Source organism: Tenrec ecaudatus, chromosome 5, assembly GCF_050624435.1.
Source record: "Tenrec ecaudatus isolate mTenEca1 chromosome 5, mTenEca1.hap1, whole genome shotgun sequence".
NCBI classification, from domain to species: Eukaryota; Metazoa; Chordata; class Mammalia; order Afrosoricida; family Tenrecidae; genus Tenrec; species Tenrec ecaudatus.
This window is the reverse complement of record NC_134534.1, coordinates 38,943,947-38,965,018: the sequence shown is the minus strand read 5'-3', so window position 1 is coordinate 38,965,018 and position 21,072 is coordinate 38,943,947. Positions and strand designations below refer to the sequence as shown.

Sequence of the window (21,072 nt, the reverse complement as noted above, 5' to 3'; positions counted from 1 at the left end):
AGTATTAATCTGGTTACTACCAGTATAGATGTACTTTTCCTGATTATCACATAAAGAAAAGCATACAGAAAACATCCTAACAAATCAAAACACAGAAACCTCTCAATCCTGACGAAAGCAGAACTTTAAAAAAAGTGGAATAAATTAAAGATGGGTCAAAAGGGGAAACGAATGGTAACAGGTTAAATTTTAAATTAAGTCTATGTACAGTAATTTACTTAACAGTGCAATCCGAAGATAAGCCTATTCGAACCCTTGACCAACGGGCCAAGAGAATTCAGTGGAGGATCAATTTTTTAATTGTTTTATTAGGGGCTTATGCAACTCTTGTCACAATCCATACATACATCAATTGTGTATAAAGCACATTTGTACATTCATTGCCCTCATCATTCTCAAAACATTTGTTCTCCACTTAAGCCCCTGGCATCAGCTCCTCATTTTTTCCCCTCCTTCACCACTCCCCCTCCCTCATGAACCCTTGATAATTTATAATTATTTTGATTAAAAATATGACATTAAAATTATTATTTTGTCATATCTTGCACTGTCCGACATCTCCCTTTACCCACTTTTCTGTTTTCCGTCCCCTAGGGAGGAGGTTATATGTAGATCCTTGTAATTGGTTTCCCTTTTCCGTCCCACTCTGCCTCCACCCTCCCGGTATCACCACTCTTACCACTGGTCCTGAAGGGATCATCCGCCTTGGATTCCCTGTGTTTCTAGTTCCTATCTGTACCAGTGTACATCTTCTGGTCTAGCCAGATTTGTAAGGTAGAATTGGGATCGTGTTAGTGGGTGGGGGGAGGAAGTATTTAGGAACTAGAGGAAAGTTGTATGTTTTCATCGTTGCTACATCGCACCCTGACTGGCTTGTTTCCTCCTGGAGACCCTTCCATAAGGGGCTGTGCAGTGGCCTGCAAATGGGTTTTGGGTCTCTACTTTGCATCCCCCTACCCCCCATTCACAATGATATGATTTTTGTTCTGATGATGCCTGATACCTGATCCCTTCGACGCCTGTGATCGCACAGGCTGGTGTGCTTCTTCCATGTGGGCTTTGTTGCTTCTGAGCTAGATGGCCACTTGTTTACCTTCAAGCCTTTAAGACCCCAGACACTATCTCTTGATAGCTGGGCACCATCAGCTTTCTTTACCACATTTGCTTATACCTACTTTGTGTCGGGAAGGTGAGCATCTTAGAATGCCAGTTTAATAGAAGAAAGTATTCTTGCACTGAGCGAGTACTCGAATGGAGGCCCAATGAGTGGAGGCTTAATTTATATGGGAGCTCTGTAAAGGGATTTGTGGCTTTCCCAATCAGGCATAGCCTTCTGAAAACCGGGGCTCAAATTTTAAGCTAATACAGCCCCTACTCCATCTTCCCAACCCCATAGATCATGGATTTTCATTATTAATTTTTGTATTACAGTGCTTGGTGTGCTTCTTCTGTGTGCACTTACCTGAAGAATAGTATATATCTTAATTAAGGAATGTACATTCTGCTGTGGTTGAAAGGGAGGTACTATAAATGCCAGTTTGGCCAAATTAGTTGGGTGGCTGTTATAGTGAACCGTGTTGCTTTAAAACATGTATTAATGCCCTTGCCTCTGTATCTGTAAATGTGTTCCTATTTGAATACAGTGCTTATGTTGTGTTATTTTAGTGTGGTCATTCTAGAATATCATGGATCTTAAAGCTAGTTTCTTTTGCTTTAAAAGAGCAGAATAGGTGCAGACCCACATGAGGAAGACAGACACCAAGAACACAGGGCTTGCAGGGAGTCATCAGAAAGTAGGAGTCTCAAAAATTGTGAGAAAATAAATTCTTGTTCTGTACAAAACCAAAAAACCTAAACTCCCTGTCACTGAGTGGATCTTGACTGAAAGCAACCTTTTACAGCAGAACTGCCCCTGTGATTTCTGAAGCTAGACATCTTCACAGGAATAGAAAAGCTCATCTTTCTCCTGTGGTGGGGCTGGCGTTTTGAGTTGATGACCTTGTGGTTAGCAGTCCAGCCCTTAGCTCACGATACTAACAGCACATGTCATCATCATGCATTACAGATAGGAAGTTCACTGGGAATTTGAAAAGATGAACAAGGTGACCAGACATCCCGCTTTTGAGCAATTTGTCCTGCGTCCTGCGCGTTTTTAAAAAGTCCCGATTTTTGGAAAGAATGCAGGACAAGCTAGGGAATGACAGGAGAACGGGAAGGGTATATACATACTACATAACGCCATTCAAACAGCTGCTGATTTGTTGCCTGTAGATGTGGACAATATTGTTATTAAAATGTATTCTTATTTCTATATATACACTGTATGGGTTGAAATGCTTAAATAATGTTGTGGAGCTGGAAGTGAATATCAAAATGCTTGCATACCGTAAAGCGCACTGGTGAGCTCTTGTGCCAGCTGTCCAAAAATTTTTGAAAATATATGATCCTTGGAAATCCTACTTTCTATCACAGGATAAATGTCCTAGTATTTTAGAAGAGCTTTTTGAAAAAGAATCTTCAAAAATTTGGCTAGAGTTTATACACAGTCAAGCAGCTCTTTTTCAAAATGCTATAAAACTTATTGAAGGTGACAAAATTTCGGTAATTGAAGTAGCAAATGAAGTTAATTGTTTAAAATTTTAGTGTCAAGAGCGGTTAGAAAATAATTTTCTTCCATTAATTATCCATAATAATATTCTTCCATTAATTATCTATAATAGTATAAGCCAGCTAGAAGAACAAGGTGCGATCAATCATACAGATGTCAAGAATCATGTTAAAAAGTTCTATAGTCACTGCATAGATTATTTAGAAGAGTGGATGGTACATTATAATGATAGTGAAAATTTTCATTGGGTTACACTAAAACAAGAACTTAAATGGAATGATGTACAAAAATCATTCGATCATATTACTCAAAATTTCCCCTATAGTAATATTTCCAAAAATGATCTTTTTAATGAGTTATCATTATTTTTAAAATATATTGATAAAGAAAAGGTTAAATCTTGGGCATCAGGCATCAGCAAAAATCACAATAGACAACAAATAGTTAGAAATATTTCATCATTTTGAAACAAACCATGTTCTATACAATAATGCACTAAAAATTGTGGATTATACCCTGTCCTTATCAGGAATGAATGTTACGACTGAACTCATTTTTTCCTACAGTAAATAAAGTGTGGACATCAGAAAAATCACAGGTGTTGAGACCTTGAAAGCCATTTATGTGTGAAATATAATTTAACAAATTTTTGTGAAAAATATCATGACCTTTTAAATGACAGCTCTCTATTTAAAAATTCACTCAAGTTAGAAATATGCCAAAGAATAAAATAAACTATACATAATTTTCCTAATGTATTTCTTTGTAAGTTGTACTTATGTTGAAATTAAAAAAATTACAATACTATTTTTGTGTTCTATGAAAATTTTTGTTGTTCCATATAGACCAAATTTTTAATCAAGATCTCCACCCCCCCCCCCCCCCTTCAATGGTGTCCCCCTTGACCAATGTTGAAATCTGGTCACCTTAAAGATGAAGGAACAATCATTTCTAGCTGGGTACATTGGCAAGAGAGTTGGTTTGAGGCATGCTACTTTTACCCACCCAGGCACCATTTTTTATACTCTATTTAAAAAAAAAACGTTGTGGAAAATATGAGTGGGAATATTCCACATCTTTTTAGCCTTTTTGCCCAGAGGTTTTTTTGAAGCCACATTTTATATTCCATTCCTTTAACATATTTTTTGTAGTTGATTTCTTGTTGAGCATATATGTTTATGTATACGTATTTATATTTTTAATGCAATCCGTCTTTAATAGGTGTGTTTAGAACTTTGACATTTAATGTAGTCATTGAATTTTGTGGTTTTTGTCATCCTGCTATTTTCCACCCTTTTTAAATGTGTTCTTTGTTTCTCATTGTCTTACCTTCTTTTGCATTGAATGATTTTAATTTTTTGCATTGAATTTCTACTCTTTTTTGGAGTAGAAATTAAAAAATTTTATTTTTTACATAAAAATTTAATTTCTGTGTAAACTCCCACTGCTATGCCAATTTATGTTCACATATTGCTGTAAAAAATATTAGTACATTTACAGACATACTTCCTGGAGGTGGGGTGGTAGTGGTTAGCAAACAAATATAGAAGGTCCCTCCCTGTAAGTAACATGAAAATACAGTTTGTGTCTGTGTTAGGATTTGTTAAGCTTCTTATTCCTTCAGTTTCTAAGTTAGAAAGATTTTGACAATTACTTTTATAAATATATATATTTTCCTGATCCGTTCCCTACAGTTCGTTCTTCTCACTCAAACTCCACAGTTCATCAAACCTTTGTCCTATTTTTTCAGTGTTTTTTTCACTTCTTCTACCTTGATCCCTTGGTACCTTCTTAGGAAATTTATGGAAATCATCTTAGAATTGTCAGTCAAGGGAACAAAATAGAAAAGCATTTACCCCTGTTTTTATAGACTCTGCAATAATGACTGCGTAATTGCACCCTTGGGCGTCTCAGATTTTAGGGTAGCCTTAGAAAATGGCAGTAACATTTGCCTGCACTAGTTCTCCATACCAGTGGCAAGAGTAAGAGGTAGGACTGAGAGACTGAGGAAAGAGAGTGACCGAAGGTACTGCCATAATACCCTAAAAAGATGCCTGTGTTTCCCCAGGTAGCTGTAACGGGAACTCTGCAAATAGTTGCTTTCCAGAACAGAATTTGAATTTCCTAGTTAGAGAGGCTGGAAGTCCCATTGGTCTGATAATTTGGTCAGTAGTCTTGCTGATCCTTTGTCCCTAGGTGATCCAGCTGTCATTTATGTATATGCTCCAATCTGTGTAGAATTGACTCTGTGAGGTGATTATTATTTAGGATCCCCCTATACATTGATATGGCCTTAGCTAATCAATTGATTACGTATGTCACATTAGATTGCATTGTAAAAAGGTAATCATGTTGGATTGCATCCACAGGTATTTTGGCAGGACAAGGTTTCTTTTTCTTCCTTTCTCCTACCTCTTGTTTCTCTTTATTCCACTGCATTTAAAAAAAGTTCTATTTCTACAGGTATTATTTAAATACCTCCTTAATTTGAAACTTTATTATTTGGATAATTTAATTATGTGAGACAGAATAAGACATTGTATTCCAGTGTCTAAATGTATTCTGTATTAAAAACTTTTTAAAAAAAGTTTTAAAATATTTTCTATGCCACCACTGTCAAGGTACTTGTGAGAGGAAATGTGTAGGTTAGGGGCCTCTGGGTCAGATGACCTGGTATAAATCCTCGTTTTTCTACTTATTATGTAATATTCAGAAATTTATTTTTTAACATTCAGAAACTCAAATCTCTGAAAATTAAGGATAATGATCAAGCTCATTGCCATTGAGTTGATTCTGACCCATAATAACCCTATTGCACAGGGTAGAATCGCCCATGTGGGCTTCTGAGACTGTAGCTCTTTATGGGAGTAGAAAGCCTCATCTTTCTCCCAAAGATAATGATAGAACAGAACCCCTCTAGGTGAATTATTATAAGATTCAATGAATTGTCAGATAGAATTAATTTAGGATAACATAGATCAGCTAGTAAACTTTTAAAAGTTGTATTACTTTCATAATTTTGTTATTGATTTGGCCAAAAATTCATAATTAGTTGAGAAGAATAGATGCATGTGAATGTCTATATTGATATTTTAATATGTATTTTTGTTTCAGTAATTATAAAAGTTTCCAAATAGTGAAAGGTTTTTTAAAATTAACCACCAAATTACATGTCTCCTGGATATAATACTGTTTCAAAATATGTTGAAATACTTATCTCTTTCCTTATGATTTAATTTAGTATATATTTTTGTGCATGCTATTTATTATGTTATTAAAAATTTTTTTAATGTAGGACCAAACAATCACAGATCCCCATAAATGAAGGTATATTTGAACTCCCAAATCTTACAATTCAAGCTACAAGAGCACAAACCCTTCTGTTGCAAGCAATATATCAAAGTTGGTCTCATATTGGCAATGTCAGCTCTTCAGCAGTGAATGAAGCTTTGATGACTGAAGTCTTCCAAAGTACAGGTAAGGGCACAATCTTCTTGACAAGTATATGGAAACTTCCTATCAGAGATGACGAATATTGTCGTGTGTTTTTGTGAAAGGAATGGTAGTGATAGCTCGTGTGTAAAATCCAGGGCAGGAGTGAAGCTGCCCAGTTTTGTTCCTTGGCACCGATTGCTGAGATGTAGTTATAGTTGAAGAGTGTTATTTTTTACCAACTCCTTGTACATTTACACTCAGCCTTGCATAAATAATCTATGAGGGAATGTGTGTATATTTGAAAAGATAAGTTGCTCAGATTTTAATACAATATGCTCGATTTTTCTGGTAAAGCAAAATACAAATTTTGCTGATAATGCAGTAAGAACTAGTACAAAATTTTCGTATTTGTGTGCAGAATTTAATTATAAAGCCTGAATGACTTAATTCACTAACAAAAAATTAAATTATCTTTTGCTTTTACTATGAGGTATAAAAGTATCCTCACCTTGCCACTCAGTCACTCAGTTTACAGATGAAAACTTAGTTATTTTAGTTCCAAGTGATGTTAATTTTGTTACTAAAACAAAACTAGTCTCACTAAGTTAGTGTAATCATGTTAAAGTAATACCGTTTAAAAATTTTACTTTCTCTATAAAATATTTTATTGTTTTTTATATGGTGCTTTTGAAAGTTTTATTCTAGACCTTTATATGGGGAATTATATGTTAGACTTTTAAAAAATGTATTATAAATTAGAATCTTCTGATTTGATCTAGCCAGTGATTAACATAAAATTTTATAATTGTTTTACCAGGCTTTAGGGTTTTATAAAGAATGAAAAGAAAAAGGTTCTATTAATCTGAAATCTTTAATTTGGAGTTTACAGAATGTCTTTGTGATTCTTCAAATCCCTGGAAATAGTATACAAATTTTATTCTGTGTATATGCACATGCATACATGCACACATGTATGTAATTATATATACATGTACACATATCTTTCTAGCCTACTGTCCAATTGATCTTGTAATTAAATGTGGTGATTCTATTCATCACAAATTCTTTTATTGACATAGCTACCACTAGCTTTCCTATTTTCCTATACCACTTCCTCATTCTTTCACTTAAAACCTATCTATGTATTCATGCTTTAGGTATGGTTCTTCAAAATAGCATATAGGTGGGTATTTTTAATCAAATCATAAAATTTATCTTTTAGGCTAAAAGTTAATGCTAATAGTGGGATTATCGTTTTTGGACCATGACTTTATTACACTGTTTTATATTACTCTTTGTACCGTTTTTGCTGTGCTTCATTTTTTATAATCTCTATTCTTTCTTATTCTGATTTTGTCTTTTTATCTGTTTAAATTATTCTTAATTTAATTATTTAAATTGAATTAAATATTAATTTAAAATAACTGATCCTACTTTTGAAAAGTAAGATAATTATTTAAAGAGTAAACATAGTTACTTTATAACCCAGAATTTCCATTTCTAGGTCTATACCCTTTAGAATTGAAATCTGTGTTTACACAAAATCTTGTACATGAGAAGTCAATAATAGCCAAAATGTGGAAATAGCATAGTTGTTCATTAGTTGATGAATGAATTAACAAGGTACTCTATCCATAAAATGCATTCTATTTATTTGTAAAAGGATTGACATACTGACACATACATATTGTAGAATGTATATGAAGTTTGAGAACATGCTAAATGGAAGAACCCAGATCCTGAAGACCATATATGGTATGGTTCAATTTGCTTAGAATAGGCAAGTTCCTAGAGCTAGAAAAAAGTAAGTGGTGAGAGTTGGGAGGTGAGAGAGTGAGTCATAACTGGTCCAGGTGTTCTTTATAGAGTCATAAAAGGGTTCTGGAGTTAGGTAGTGATGACAGTTACAATCTTGAGTTCTTTTTATTTTCTGGGTGAGTTGATGAGGATTGAAGAAAATATCTGAATATAGAATTATATGTTCTTCAGTGCTGCAATGATGAGTCCTACATCCCTAATGCTAACAGAAGCCAAAATACAGTTAATAGAATATAGAAATGAAAAGTTCTGTGTGAATGCTTCTTATATATGTTATTTTGTGCATTGACTTTCTTTAATCCGCATGTGATACAGGTAATAGGATAGTGAATAGCTTGCTACCTCTGTCAGGCATATAAAGTATTTTCATTTTTCAGCTATGGAAATTTCGGAGAAATCACGGAAGTTGTGCATGAAGATATTATTCTTTAAGAGTCACTATATTTCCTTGCATTTTAGTTAATTTTCTCGGTTGTAAAATGATAGTGATATTTTCATATCTACTCCTAGAGTTATTCTCAGTGTCTAATGTGGTATGGTTTCTGGATTTATTTTGCTTTTCTTTGTGTCCTGAACATGAAACTCTGTTGTAGCCATCCATTTGGGCATGTTACCAGTAGAAGTGCTTCTAGGACACAAGTTTCCTGAGACGGGATAATCTCTGCAGTGGAATCTAGATGATACAGTGAGTTAGCTGAGAAGATAATAGTTGGTGTCATGAGAAAGAGGGACCAGATTTCAACCCAGTGCTCCAAGGGGTGAATGCAACATACCAGCATGAAGCAGGGAACCAACAGAGAGGTCTGAGGGACCAGCCCCATCCCGACTATGTGGATAGCCGCCCCTCCTCCCAGAGGAGTTTACTTCAGAGGACAGCACTGATGCTACAGCTCAGGGAGAGGTACATGTCTCATCAGAGTACACGGAAGCAAATGAAGGTGGGAGAAGAGAGAGTGGAGCACATCCTGGCCTACGAAGCCTTCAGGACCATATCCCCACTCAGAGCAGCCAATTCAGAGAGGACCATATGGCCGGCCCCACTATGAAACACAACATCCCTCACTGACCCATAACCCTCGAGGGGACAACACTGGAGACACAGTGTGCGAATTGCACCCGATCTGACCCCACCACACGGAGGCAAAGTACTAAGGCAGAGGTCCTCAAACTTTTTAAACAGGAGGCCAGTTCACTGTCCCTCAGACCCTTTAGAGGGCCGGACTAAAAAAAAAAACTATGAACAAATTCCTATGCGAACTGCGCATATTCTTATTTTGAAGTAAAAAACAAACGGGGCAAAAACACCCAGCATGCCGGATAAATGTCCTTGGCGGGCCGCAGGTTGAGGACCCCTGCTCTGTGGTATTTTCAGTATCGTTCTCCAGCACCATAACTCAAATGCATTGATTGGTCTTCAGTCTTCTTTATTCGATGTCCAACTGTCACATGCATCAGAGGAAGTGGGAAATCCCCTGGCTTGGGTCAAGCTCACCTTAGTCCTTAAAGTAACATCCTTACTTTTCAACGCTCTAAAGAGGGCTTGTGCCGCAGGATTGTCCAGTGCAATACGTCACCTGCAGAGCACAGGTGGTTAATACCATTTCATAACTAAAACAACAGCAAAAACTCACTGTCATCAAGCAAGTCTGACTCGGAGTGCCCCTAATGGGCAGTGTAGAACCACCCTGGGGGTTTCCAAGACACTAAATTTACAGGAGCCAAACCTCATCTTGTCCCGGGCAGAAGCTGATGGTTTCGAACTGTTGACCTTGCCGTGAACAGGCCAATGCACGACCCACTAGGCTGCCAGGACTCCTGATCCACCCTAGAAAACCCTGTTCCCAAACGGGATGGCCGGCACAGGGACGTGACTGCTCTTGTACGCAGGGGAGTTGATTGGAATTCCGGTGGCCCGGTCGGATGGGGTGGAACTGCCACACACTGTCCTGATCTGGATACCTGACAGCAGCGGCCTACCTCGTCCTCTCCCTCACAGCGGCTGGTGGGTTCGAACTAATGGCCACCTCTGCCATTAAGAGCTCACTACTTTGTCTCGACACTGCCGGGGCTATTTCAGTCATAGCAAGCCCCTACCCCCAGTCCAGTCCAGCCCATTGGGACCCGATGTGGGGTTTCCGAGGCTGTAAAACTCTCCAGGGGCACAGGGCCCATCTTTCTCCCCAGAGCAGCTGGGGGGCTTCAACCACCGGCCGGTGGTCTGCAGCCCGACGCTTCAACACAGCGCCACCCAGGTTCCAGGTGTCTGCCTTTGGGATCTACCAGCATCTGCCAAATACCCTGTGACTTCTGCCAAGCAAGCTCTGTTGCTGACCAAGCGAGAAATGTTAGGCCTGCCAACACTACCAGAGGAACACACTGAGGTCTCCTGCGTATGGGGCGCTTGGTGGGCAACCCTCTTTAGTCCCGAGGAAGTATGCCACCCCTCCTACCCCAGGAGACAGGGATTGTAACGAAGCCCAAGGTCTTGTCGGCAGCTATGATGCCCCCACTCTCTCCGTGCTTTCTCTCTCTGCGAGCTCAGAGGACATCCAATCCTTATCTCCCACCTTGCGCTCTCCTGCGAGGCCCAGCCTTCATGGCACCGTTTCACCAACTGAATTTTTAGAAACCAAAATTCTTGGTCTCTGTGACCGCCCTTCATCAGAGCCTGGCCCCTGTCCACCAGCTCTCTTCCAGGGAGCCTGGTGTGGCCTGTGTGCACATGGAGTACCTCTCTAGAGGCCAAGAACCTTCCTGCGACTCTGATGGGCCATCAGGTGCTTGTCTGACGGTTGACGTCACTTATGCTGTCAGTGAGCAGGCATTTGGATCTTGGTCTAAAGCAGGGGTCCTCAAATTTTTTAAACAGGGCCAGTTCACTGTCCCTCAGACCCATTGGAGGGCTGGAATATAGTTTAAAAAAATGAACAAATTTTTATGCACACTGCACATATCTTATTTTGAAGTAAAAAAACAAATGGGGCAAAAACACTCGGTGGGCTGGATAAATGTCCTCAGCTGGCTGCGTGTGGCCCTCAGACCGTAGTTTGAGGACTGCTGCACTAAGGGCGTGCCACAAAACAGCAAGGGGAACAGCAAGGAAGTCCCCAGGGAATACCAAAAATAGACTTTGGGGCCAGGGTGTGGCACTCCATCAGAATCCACCAGAAAACACTGCTAAAGGTCAACAAACAGACCTTGAACTATTTACAGGCCTTTCTTTTTTTGTCACTGGTTTGTTTTGTTTTCTTTTGTTGCTTTGTTTTGCTCTGTCTTGTTTTTGTGCATGTTATTATCTCTGTAGGTCTATCTAGATAGGATAGGCGGGGTAAAAAATCTGGAGGAGAAAACTAAGGTACCTAAGGTTCCAGCGGGACATGTGAGAGGGGGGTTTTGGGGAAAAGAAGTGGTATCAAAACCAGGGAATAACAAGGGATCCAAATCATTGACAAGGAGGGTGTAGGAGGCCTGGTCGGGCTTGATCAAGGGCAATGTAACCAAGAGGAATTACTGAAACCCAAATGAAGGCTGAGCATGATAGTGGGACAAGAGGAGAGTCAAAGGAAATAGACAAAAGAACTAGGAGGCAAAAAAAATTATGAATCAAACAAAGAACTAGGAGGCAAAGGGCATATGTAAATACAGGCATGTACATATGTCAATATATTTATATATGAGCATGGGGAAATAGATCTATGTGCATATATTTATAGGTTTAGTATTAAGGTAGCAGATGGACATTGGACCTCTACTCAAGTACTCCCTCAATGCAATTACACTTTCTTCTATTAAACTGCCATTCCATGATGCTCACCTTCCCGACACAATCACTGAAGGCAAAATGGGTGCATAAGCAAATGTGGTAAAGAAAGCTGATGGTGCCCGGCTATCAAAAGATATAGTGTCTGGGGTCTTAAAGGCTTGAAGGTAAATAAGCTGCCATCTAGCTGAGAAGCAACAAAGCCCACATAGAAGAAGCACACCAGGCTTGTGTTATGACCAGGTGTCAATTTGATCAGGTATCAAGCATCAAAGAACAAAAAAATTATACCATTGTGAAAGAGGGGGCATGTGGAGAGGAGACCCAAAGCCCATCTGTAGTTAACTGGACATCCCCTTACAGAAGGGTTGCTGCGAGGAGACGATCCCATCAGGGTGCAGTGTAGCAACGATGAAACGTAACTTACCTCTAGTTCCTCAATGCTTCCTTCTGCCCACCCCCCACCCCACTCCCTGGCCCACTATCATGATCCCAATTCTATTTTATAAATCCAGCTAGACGAGAGGGTGTACACTGGTACAGGTAGGAACTGGAAGCACAGGGAATCCAGGACAGATGAACCCCTCAGGACCAGTGGTGAGAGTGGCGATACCCGGAGGGTGGACAGAAGGTGGGGTAGAAAGGGGAACCGATCACGAGGCTTTATGTATAACCCCCTCCCTGGGGGAAAGACAACAGAAATGTGGGTGAAGGGAGATGGACAGTGTAAGACATGACAAATTAATAATGGGTTATAAATTATCACGGGTTCATTAAGGGGTGGGGGTAGCGGGGAGGGAGAGGAAAATGAGCTGATACCAAGGGCTTAAATAGAAAGCAAATGTTTTGAGAATGATGATGGCAACAAATGTACAAGTATGCTTGACATTGATGGTTGTATGTATGGATTGTGATAAGAGTTGTATGAGTCCCCAATAAAACGATTAAAAATAAATAAAAGTAAAATGTTACAGAATAAAAAGTCAAAATCGAAGGAAAAGGCAAGAAAGCAAATAAGAATAGTGAGTAGTGAAATTGATGAGAGCAGAACAAATTCACGACTTTGAGACTTTGTAAAGAAAGTGTGCACTGGTGAACTTTCCACATTCTTGTATAGTAGAGGCTATGCCAGGCTAAAAGAAAGCTGTTATGAATGTTAATGGTGCATTATGCTAGGGGTTAAAAAGGAGAGCACAGTAGTAAATCTGCAAATGAATATGACAATATAGTGGGATAAAAGAAGTGTGAAATCCTCGTTTTTCATCTACTCTTCACATACTTTATAGCCATCATCTTAGCATGTTTTATCTAATGAGCTGCATGATATCCAGAACTGGATACCATGGAAGTTTCTTGAATAGAATGAGTTGGCTTACCCTTTTTAGGTTGCTGTTTCTCATGCATTAGGTTCATTGACTTCTTATTAGTAATATTGATGTTGGCAGGTTATATATCCTGTTTTACAGATGGGAAAATTTATGCTCAGAACATTTTCATGTTTTTCTTAAATATCATCCCACAGCTATTCACTGAGTCAGCTGGTTTTCAAAGCCAGTTTTTTTAACCTTTTATTATTACTTCTGCAGCACCAAACTACCCTGATAAATGAGATCCATAATTAAAATTTGTTACTTTACTAGAAATTATTTTTTAAAAGTATAATGTTGGAAATATAATTACAGGAACCTGCTGTCTTTTTACAGAAGGTATTACATATACTGCATGGTTCTTGAGAACAGTACAAAACTCTCAAGCACGAGTTTCCTGTGAGCACTGTGTGTGCGTGTATATAGTTAAAATAGGAACATTATATGTGGGAAAATGTAAGACATAGAACCAGATGTTACAGTGTGAATTAAGTAGATAGCATTTGGATTAGTGAAAAATGTATTATACTTAAATAAAATTTACACTTACATTGATACAAATATTGACATAAGTAATTGTACATATTTTATTTTTGCTGATACTCAGTGGAAATTCTGTTCCCTGGCATTTTGCCAGAAGTTAAAATCCATACTAATACATGGCCTTGGTTTGCTTTGGAAAACAAGGACTTGCTACTACCTTTGCCTTATTTAGCTTGTCCATCATTTTGTTGACAATGCAGTGCCATTAATCTGGTGTTTGAGGGGAAATTATTTACAGACTTTGAAATCTGTTCAAAATGTGATCAAATGGACATTTCAATCTCTCATGTAAGTGATGTCTTGATGTTAAAATAAAAATCTACTTTCCAGAAAGTAACTGTAAAACTATTTTATGCAAGATTTCATGTGGGATACCTTAATGGTTGAATAATAAATTTTACCTCATAAAAATGAAATTCAATAATACAGTAGCTTTCTCAGCTCAGTAGCATCTGGTCTATTCTCAAGAGAGCCAATATTTTCCAACTCATTAGGATCATGTCGTTCTGTATGTCGTCAACATTGACTTAGCCAAGCTACCTTTACTTACATAACCGCCAAACTATTAAATAGGTCTCTTGTGGAGTGAAGTAAAATATTCCTCTTTACTTTTGCCTTAGAAGAGAGGAAGAAAATGTACATACTGTAACATTTAAACATCTGGTCTAAAACCACATCAGTATAACTGAGCAAAGTTACTGATTCGATATTCTTCCCAGGTGTGCATATAAAAGGGGTTTTGGAATTGTTGATGAGTTCTTTAACCACTTAGGGAAAACAGTGAGATATAAGGGTATGATTTTTGTATTCTTTCATTTTCAAGCTACATTTTTCCATCCGTCTGAAAAAACTCTTCAGTGTAGTCTGAAACACATTGTGGGGCTGTTGTTAATGCTCTTTGCCAGCTGGAGACATTGGCTCTACCTGTACCCTTGTCTAAAAATAAAAGTGAGTAATTATATTTTCATTAAGAGCCGATGGAAGTTTTCCATATTTAAATTGAAGGAAAAATGTACTTTTGTGAAATTTGCTATAAAGTGCTCTTAAGTTAATTTTGTCTTATGAATGTTTTTGAACATAAAAAAATTCACTTTCTTAGTGTTTCATGAGAATAGAGTTCCTTTACAAAATATACATTATTAATAAATTAATCTACATGTGGGTTAAAAATTCATTTTCAATGCTAATGAGGAATGTTCATCATAATAAATTTGTTTCTCTACTTAGATATGTAATGGTTGTTCATTTCTTTTTAATACATTTGACATAGGAATTTTAAGTATCATTAAAAACAGAACACATAAGTGACTGAGTCTAGATAAATAAAAATGTCCACACTGTAGAAAATATGAAAATGTACCATAATTAAAATTGAGGATATTTATTGAATTTTTATAAGGTAAGCACTATATATTTTCAGTAGAAATTGTCAGTCTTAAAATCTTTTCCTAAAAATGTGATACATTTATATTGATAATAAAGTGACTAACAAGAGTTAGATTTGTTGTAGTATAAACTTTTTCCTTTATCCTCTGAAGCAGGCTATAACTGTACACTTATTTATTTACAACCTAAATTGTACTTCTTCTAGTGTTATTTATTTATTCAACATTTGAAACATATGCACTATACATTTTAAAATTCTAGGAGAGGTAACTGTTAAGAAAAGGAGAAGATTTTAATCAGGGCTATCGCATGTCTTATGTCAGGTATTTACAAGGTTACTTATGACTTTATGTACATTGGTTAGTAAAATATGTACAGCATGAAGGAATCAACTGTCGTTTATACCTCCTTTGGCATTGGGGAAAAAAAAGAGAAGAATATGAGATATACCTGGTTTCATACCCAGCCAAACCGTTGCTGTTGAATGTATTTCAAAGTTACCCAGGCGGACAGAGTAGAACTGCTGCCCCATAAGGTATCCAGGGTTGTGATCTTTGAAGAATGCAGACGGCCACAACTTTCTCTCCAGACCCTCATGCAGCTGCCCCAAGAACTTCTGGGTGAGTTCACACTGCAGATCTTTCACTTAACCACCTAGAAGATCATGGAATACCATAATTTAAGAGTTAAAGATTACGTGGGACAGAAATTTCTACAAAGGTAGAATTAATTGAAAGATTTGGAAACCGAACCACCACATTTACCACATTTGAGTTATTTAGTTTATTGTGCCAACCTGGCTTATGAACACGTGGGGTTAATTGAAGGGCAGAGGGATAAATGGCTCAGTAAGCCTTGCCTTTTGAGTTCTCCGGTCTCTTGCTTTGTGATGGTCAGACCAGGGTGCAGCTGCCTTAGCCAGTTCCCTGCTTCAGCTGGCAAGGCTCACTTGCTGCAAGACATCCCTGAGGAGAAGCCACATGGACCTATCCAGATGAAGCCCTGGGTGCTGGAGCTGCCAGCTCTGAGATGCTTATACATTCACTGATTTGGCTTTCCTTCTGCAATTGGCATTATAGTGTGTGTTTTGTGAGATGGAGGAGGACTTTGTGGATTGTTGTTGGAAATATGGGTAAATGGATTAATGTTGGACTTGTGAGCTTGGTCAACACTGGGTGGGGATGTTTTCCTGATGTGCACTTACCCTTTATATAAAACTCTCTCTTATACATATGAATTTCTATAGATTTGTTTCTTTAAAGTACCCAGAGTAGCACACATAGGATTTTAAAAATCATTTTATTAGGGGCTCGTACAACTCTTATCACAATCTGTACATCCATCCATTGTGTCAAGCACATTTGTACATTTGTTGCCCTCATCATTCTGAAAACATTTGCTTCCTACGCCTTTGGTATCAGCTCCTCATTTTCTCCTCCCTCCCCGTTCCCCTCTCCCTCATGAACTGTTGATAATTTATAAATCATTATTATTTTGTCATATCTTACACTGTTGGACGTCTCCCTTCACTGCTTTTCTGTTATCCATCCCCTCCAGAGGAGGTTATATGTAGATCCTTATGATCCATTCCCACTTTCTACCCCACCCTCTCTTCACCCTCTCAGTTCGTCACTCTTACCACTGGTCCTGAGGGGTTCATCTGTCCTGGATTCCCTGTGCTTCCAGTTCCTATCTGTACCAGTGTATACCCTCTGATCTAGTTGGATTTGTAAGGTAGAATTGGGATCATGATAGTTGGGGGGGAGGAAGCATTTAAGAATTAGAAGAGAGTTGTATGTTTCATTGTTCCTACACTACCCTGACTGGCTCATCTCCTCCCCACGACCCTTCTGTAAGGGGATGTCCCGTTGACTACAGATGGGCGTTGGATGTCCAGTCTGCACTCCCTCTCATTCACAATGATAGGATTGTTTGTTCTTTGATGCCCATACCTGATCCCTTTGACACTTCGTGATCAAACAGGCTCATGTACTTCTTCCATATAGGCTTTGTTGCTTCTTAGCTAGATGGCCACTTGTTTACCTTCAAGGCTTTAAGACCCCAGACGCTATATCTTTTGAAAGCTGGCCACCATCAATTTTCTTCACCAGATTTGCTTATGCACCCACATTTTCTTCAGTGATTTTGTCGGGAAGGTGAGCCTCATGGAATGCCAGTGTAAGAGATCCAAGTATTCTTGCATTGAGGGAGTACTTGACTGGATTCCATCTGCTACCTTAATATTAAACCAATACATACATGTACATAGATCTATTTCCACATCCTCATATATAAATATATTTACATATGTACATGCCTATATTTAGACCTCTGTAAATGCCCTTTCCACCCTAGGTCTTTCCTCTATTTCCTTTTTTTCTTTCATCTTGTCTCACTATCATGCTCAGCCTTCATTTGTGTTTCAGTAATTCCTCTTGGTTACATTCCCCTTTGTCATGTCCTACCAGGCCTCCTACGTCCTCCTCACCACGATTTGGATCACTTGTTGTTCCCTTGTTCCTGAGTAAATAGTTTTCTTTTAAAATACAGTGTCTTACTTATGATGATAAGCATCTTTCAGTGGTATGTGGAAGACCAGCTAGTATATGTATTTCACTGAGTGTTACTCCTTACCATATAACAGATCAATTTGAAGTATAAATATCCTGCACAAAATGAATACTTATTTATCTATCCAGGGAACACTTATATGTTACAAATCTTTTTAGTCAGTTCACATCCAGATCTTAGCCAAAAGGCCAAGAAGTGATAGAAGGTTGACCTTTAATTATCTATAGATGAAAATTATTCTTAATTATAAAATAGCACTTTAATTTTCCTGACAGTCAAATGACAATAGTAAAAGAACTTGTATGTTTTTTGTAGTTACTGTTTTTCTCATTCCCTGGCTTAATTTTGCATGATGAAATAACATCTCTAATCGCTTCTCTGCCTTTTGGCTAAGATCAAGTGAAATAACATCTGCAGTAGACTGTAAAACTATTAAAGATTTCTGCCTAAGACTATACAGGGCTAAGAAGTAATAAAATCAGGATTTGGAACTCTATATTCATTCATGTCCAGTACTCTGTCATTAGACATATTACCAGGAATTGTTTGAATATTGAGTGTTTGAAGTTGAGACATAGAATACCTTTAAGGGTTTAAATAATTGGAAATTGGTGGTGAAGTATATTTCCTGTAGACATCTTATTTTTTGTACTAGGACATTCCCAAGATAGATGAGCAGTATCTCAGGAAATCACTAACTGAGGAGTCGACTGCCCCTGTGTCTGTGCTAACAGGATGGACAGGGAGGAACTGCCCCTGTTGGTGTCCAGTATTGTATGGGAGACGAAAGTCTCGTTTTTTCCCCAAACCAAGCAATAGGAGGTGGTACAAGTCAAGAGCATAGCCTTGGAAATTGTATGGGCAGTTCTACTCTGTCCTATAGGATCACTGTGAGTTGAAATCAGCCTGACAGAACACAGCAGCAAGAAGGGTGGTAATTGATGGAGTGGCAGTAGTTAACCTGCATTAGAAAATTGACCCACCGTTTTTTGAAAAGTAGAATAACAAAGCAAGCTTCAGTGTTCGAGCTCCGTCACTTGTTTTGGGTGTTTCATAAATTGCTGGTTACTTGTTTTCTCACACGTTTCATTAATTAAGATCACAGCTGACATTGTGAATATTTGAAGTTTCCAGTGTTTGCTACGACCTACTTCCACCAGGAGCTTGAATTGTCTGGATGGACAGAATAGTGGGGGGTGTTTGGGTGGGCCTAGTGGGGCAGAGATAATGGATTTATTTCATACCCAATATTCAAGGGTATGAACATGTAAAGCCTTGCCATGATTTTGGTTAAATGTGCTGATATATGTGCATCTACAGGGGACTCAGCATTTAAGGGGGCTTTACAGCGTAGTAGTCACTTTTCATTGGGTCATAGCACTAATTTGTATTACTGCAAGCCCACAGCGCATAGATTTTCTTGGTACATGATTAATAACAAAATGATATCATATGCAGATTTTCAGTTCATGTTAATAACTGTTAGATTGGATCCTTTAATTTTGTAAATACAATTTAATTACTTGATTAAATTTTTTTCTAAACTGTAATTTCTGGTTTGTTCTTCTTCCCTTATCATAATAGTCACTTAATGGAAGAAGAAGATAATGTAATGAGTTGAACTGTGTTTTCCTCCCCTCTCTCCCTGGAAACCCCTCTTTGTAGCCTGTGTTGGCTATATTATGTCATTGCTTTCATTAGGACATTTTGTTGGCCACCTTGCTATACCTCCCTGTTCATTTTTTTCTCTTTCAAAAGTGAACTTTGACAAATGCAAATCTTATGTCATTCCATTGGATAAAATTCTACAGTTGATTTTCATTGCCTGTGGGTTAAGTCAAGGGGCCATAGTGGCGAGGTAGGTTACGTGTTGGGCTGCTAATGGCAAGGTCAGCAGTTTGAAACCAAAAGCTGCTCCTTGGAGAAAGATGAACTTTTTGTTTTCTTCAGGATTTTCAGTCTCAGAATCTAATGGATGCAGTTCTAGTCTGAGTTGTGGGGTCGGAATTGAGTTGAAGGCAAGGAGTTTGGCTTTTGGCTGGGTAGCTTATATGTAAACTGATCCACAGGGCTCCTCCTTACCTATGATCACTCTGTTCTGTCACATATCACCATGTATTTGATGCTTAAACCATACTTAATATTTTTATTTCCTGCTACCAAGATGTTACATGTTAGTAGTTTCCACTTTGCCACTGTAGCTCAGTCTGTTTCTCACCTGAATTATTATAGTTTCTTCTTTTAATAATAATTGGGAGCTCATACAACTCTTATCACAATCTTTACATATATTCATTGTGTCAAGCACATTTGTACATCTGTTGCCATCATCATTCTCAAAACACTTGCTTTCTTTTTTTATCATTTTATTGGGGCTCATACAACTCTTATCACAATCCATCCATAAGTCATTTGTGTAAAGCACACTTATATATTCGTTGCCTCATCATTCTCAAAACATTTGCTTTCAGCTTGGGTGCTTGGAATCAGCTCCTTATTTTTCTTTCCCCTCTCACTCCTCGCCCCCTCCCTCTTGAACCCTTGATAATTTATAAATTATTATTTTATCATATCTTACACTGCCGACGTCTCCCTTCACCCACTTTTCTGTTGTCCATCTTCCAGGGAGGAAGTTACATGTAGATCTTTGTAATCAGTTCCACCTTTCTGCTCCCCCCTTCCCTGCTCCCTCCCGGTAGCAATGCTCTCACATACTATAGAATTTACCTTTTTAAATGATAAAAATTTCCATTTAAAATTATGTAACTCTCAGGTTTCTTTTATCCAGAGAGTTGGACAGGCACCTTAGTGGTCCAATTATAGAGCATTTTTAGCAATTCTAAAAGATATCTCTTGTCAACAGTAGTCATTCCTTGGTCCCTCTTCTCTCCAATCCCTGAAAGTGGTTAATGTACCATATGCCTTTATAGATTTGCTTATCTTGGACATTTCATCATCAGTCATCATGACTGATGGCATCCAGTCATCAAATAGGGGATTTCCCTGAATATTTTCAAACCTCATCAGTGTTGTACTGTGTGCCATTGCTTGTTTTGTTTTTTAATTGTTGAGTGTTGTTCCATGGTTGGGCTAGGTCCCACTTTAAAAAAGTCATTTATCAGTTTATGGACATTTGGATTGTTTCCATTTTGAGGGCAATCATCTACTATGCCTATTGTGTATAGATTTCATGTAGTCATACATTTTTAGTTTTCATGAGTATGTGAATAAGGAATTGCTGAGTAATATAGTGTAGTAGGCTGAATAATAGCTTTCCCAGATTTTCGTGGTCCAGTACTCATATGTTGAGAATTCACTTTGTGTGGCTACAGCATAAGACTCAGCATTCCTCTGCATTAAAAGACTTGTCTAATGATCCACATACAGGTTCCACATGAGCACACGGAAGTATCCTGAATGCTCACTCTTCAGAATGTTATACATAATGTTGTGATTGCAGGCCTTCAGGTACTAGATAACACTAGTTGAGAGCTTAGCATTTGTATCATTTTTTTACTGCATTCAACCAAGATTCATCTGACATCTGCAGTGATTGTCCTCTATTCACATCCTCGTCTGAATCC

At 38.1% G+C, this 21,072-nt stretch overlaps 1 protein-coding gene across 3 annotated transcripts in view; it reads left to right on the top strand.

Annotated features, from left to right (window-relative positions):
- Positions 1 to 21,072, top strand: part of VPS13B (vacuolar protein sorting 13 homolog B) — a 731,003-nt gene that overhangs the window by 108,660 nt on the left and 601,271 nt on the right. For all 3 annotated transcript variants that reach the window (XM_075549441.1, XM_075549440.1, XM_075549439.1), the window contains exon 17: positions 5,904 to 6,085. In XM_075549441.1, coding sequence (XP_075405556.1) covers positions 5,904 to 6,085 — 182 coding nt within the window. The remainder of the gene's footprint in view (positions 1 to 5,903; positions 6,086 to 21,072) is intronic.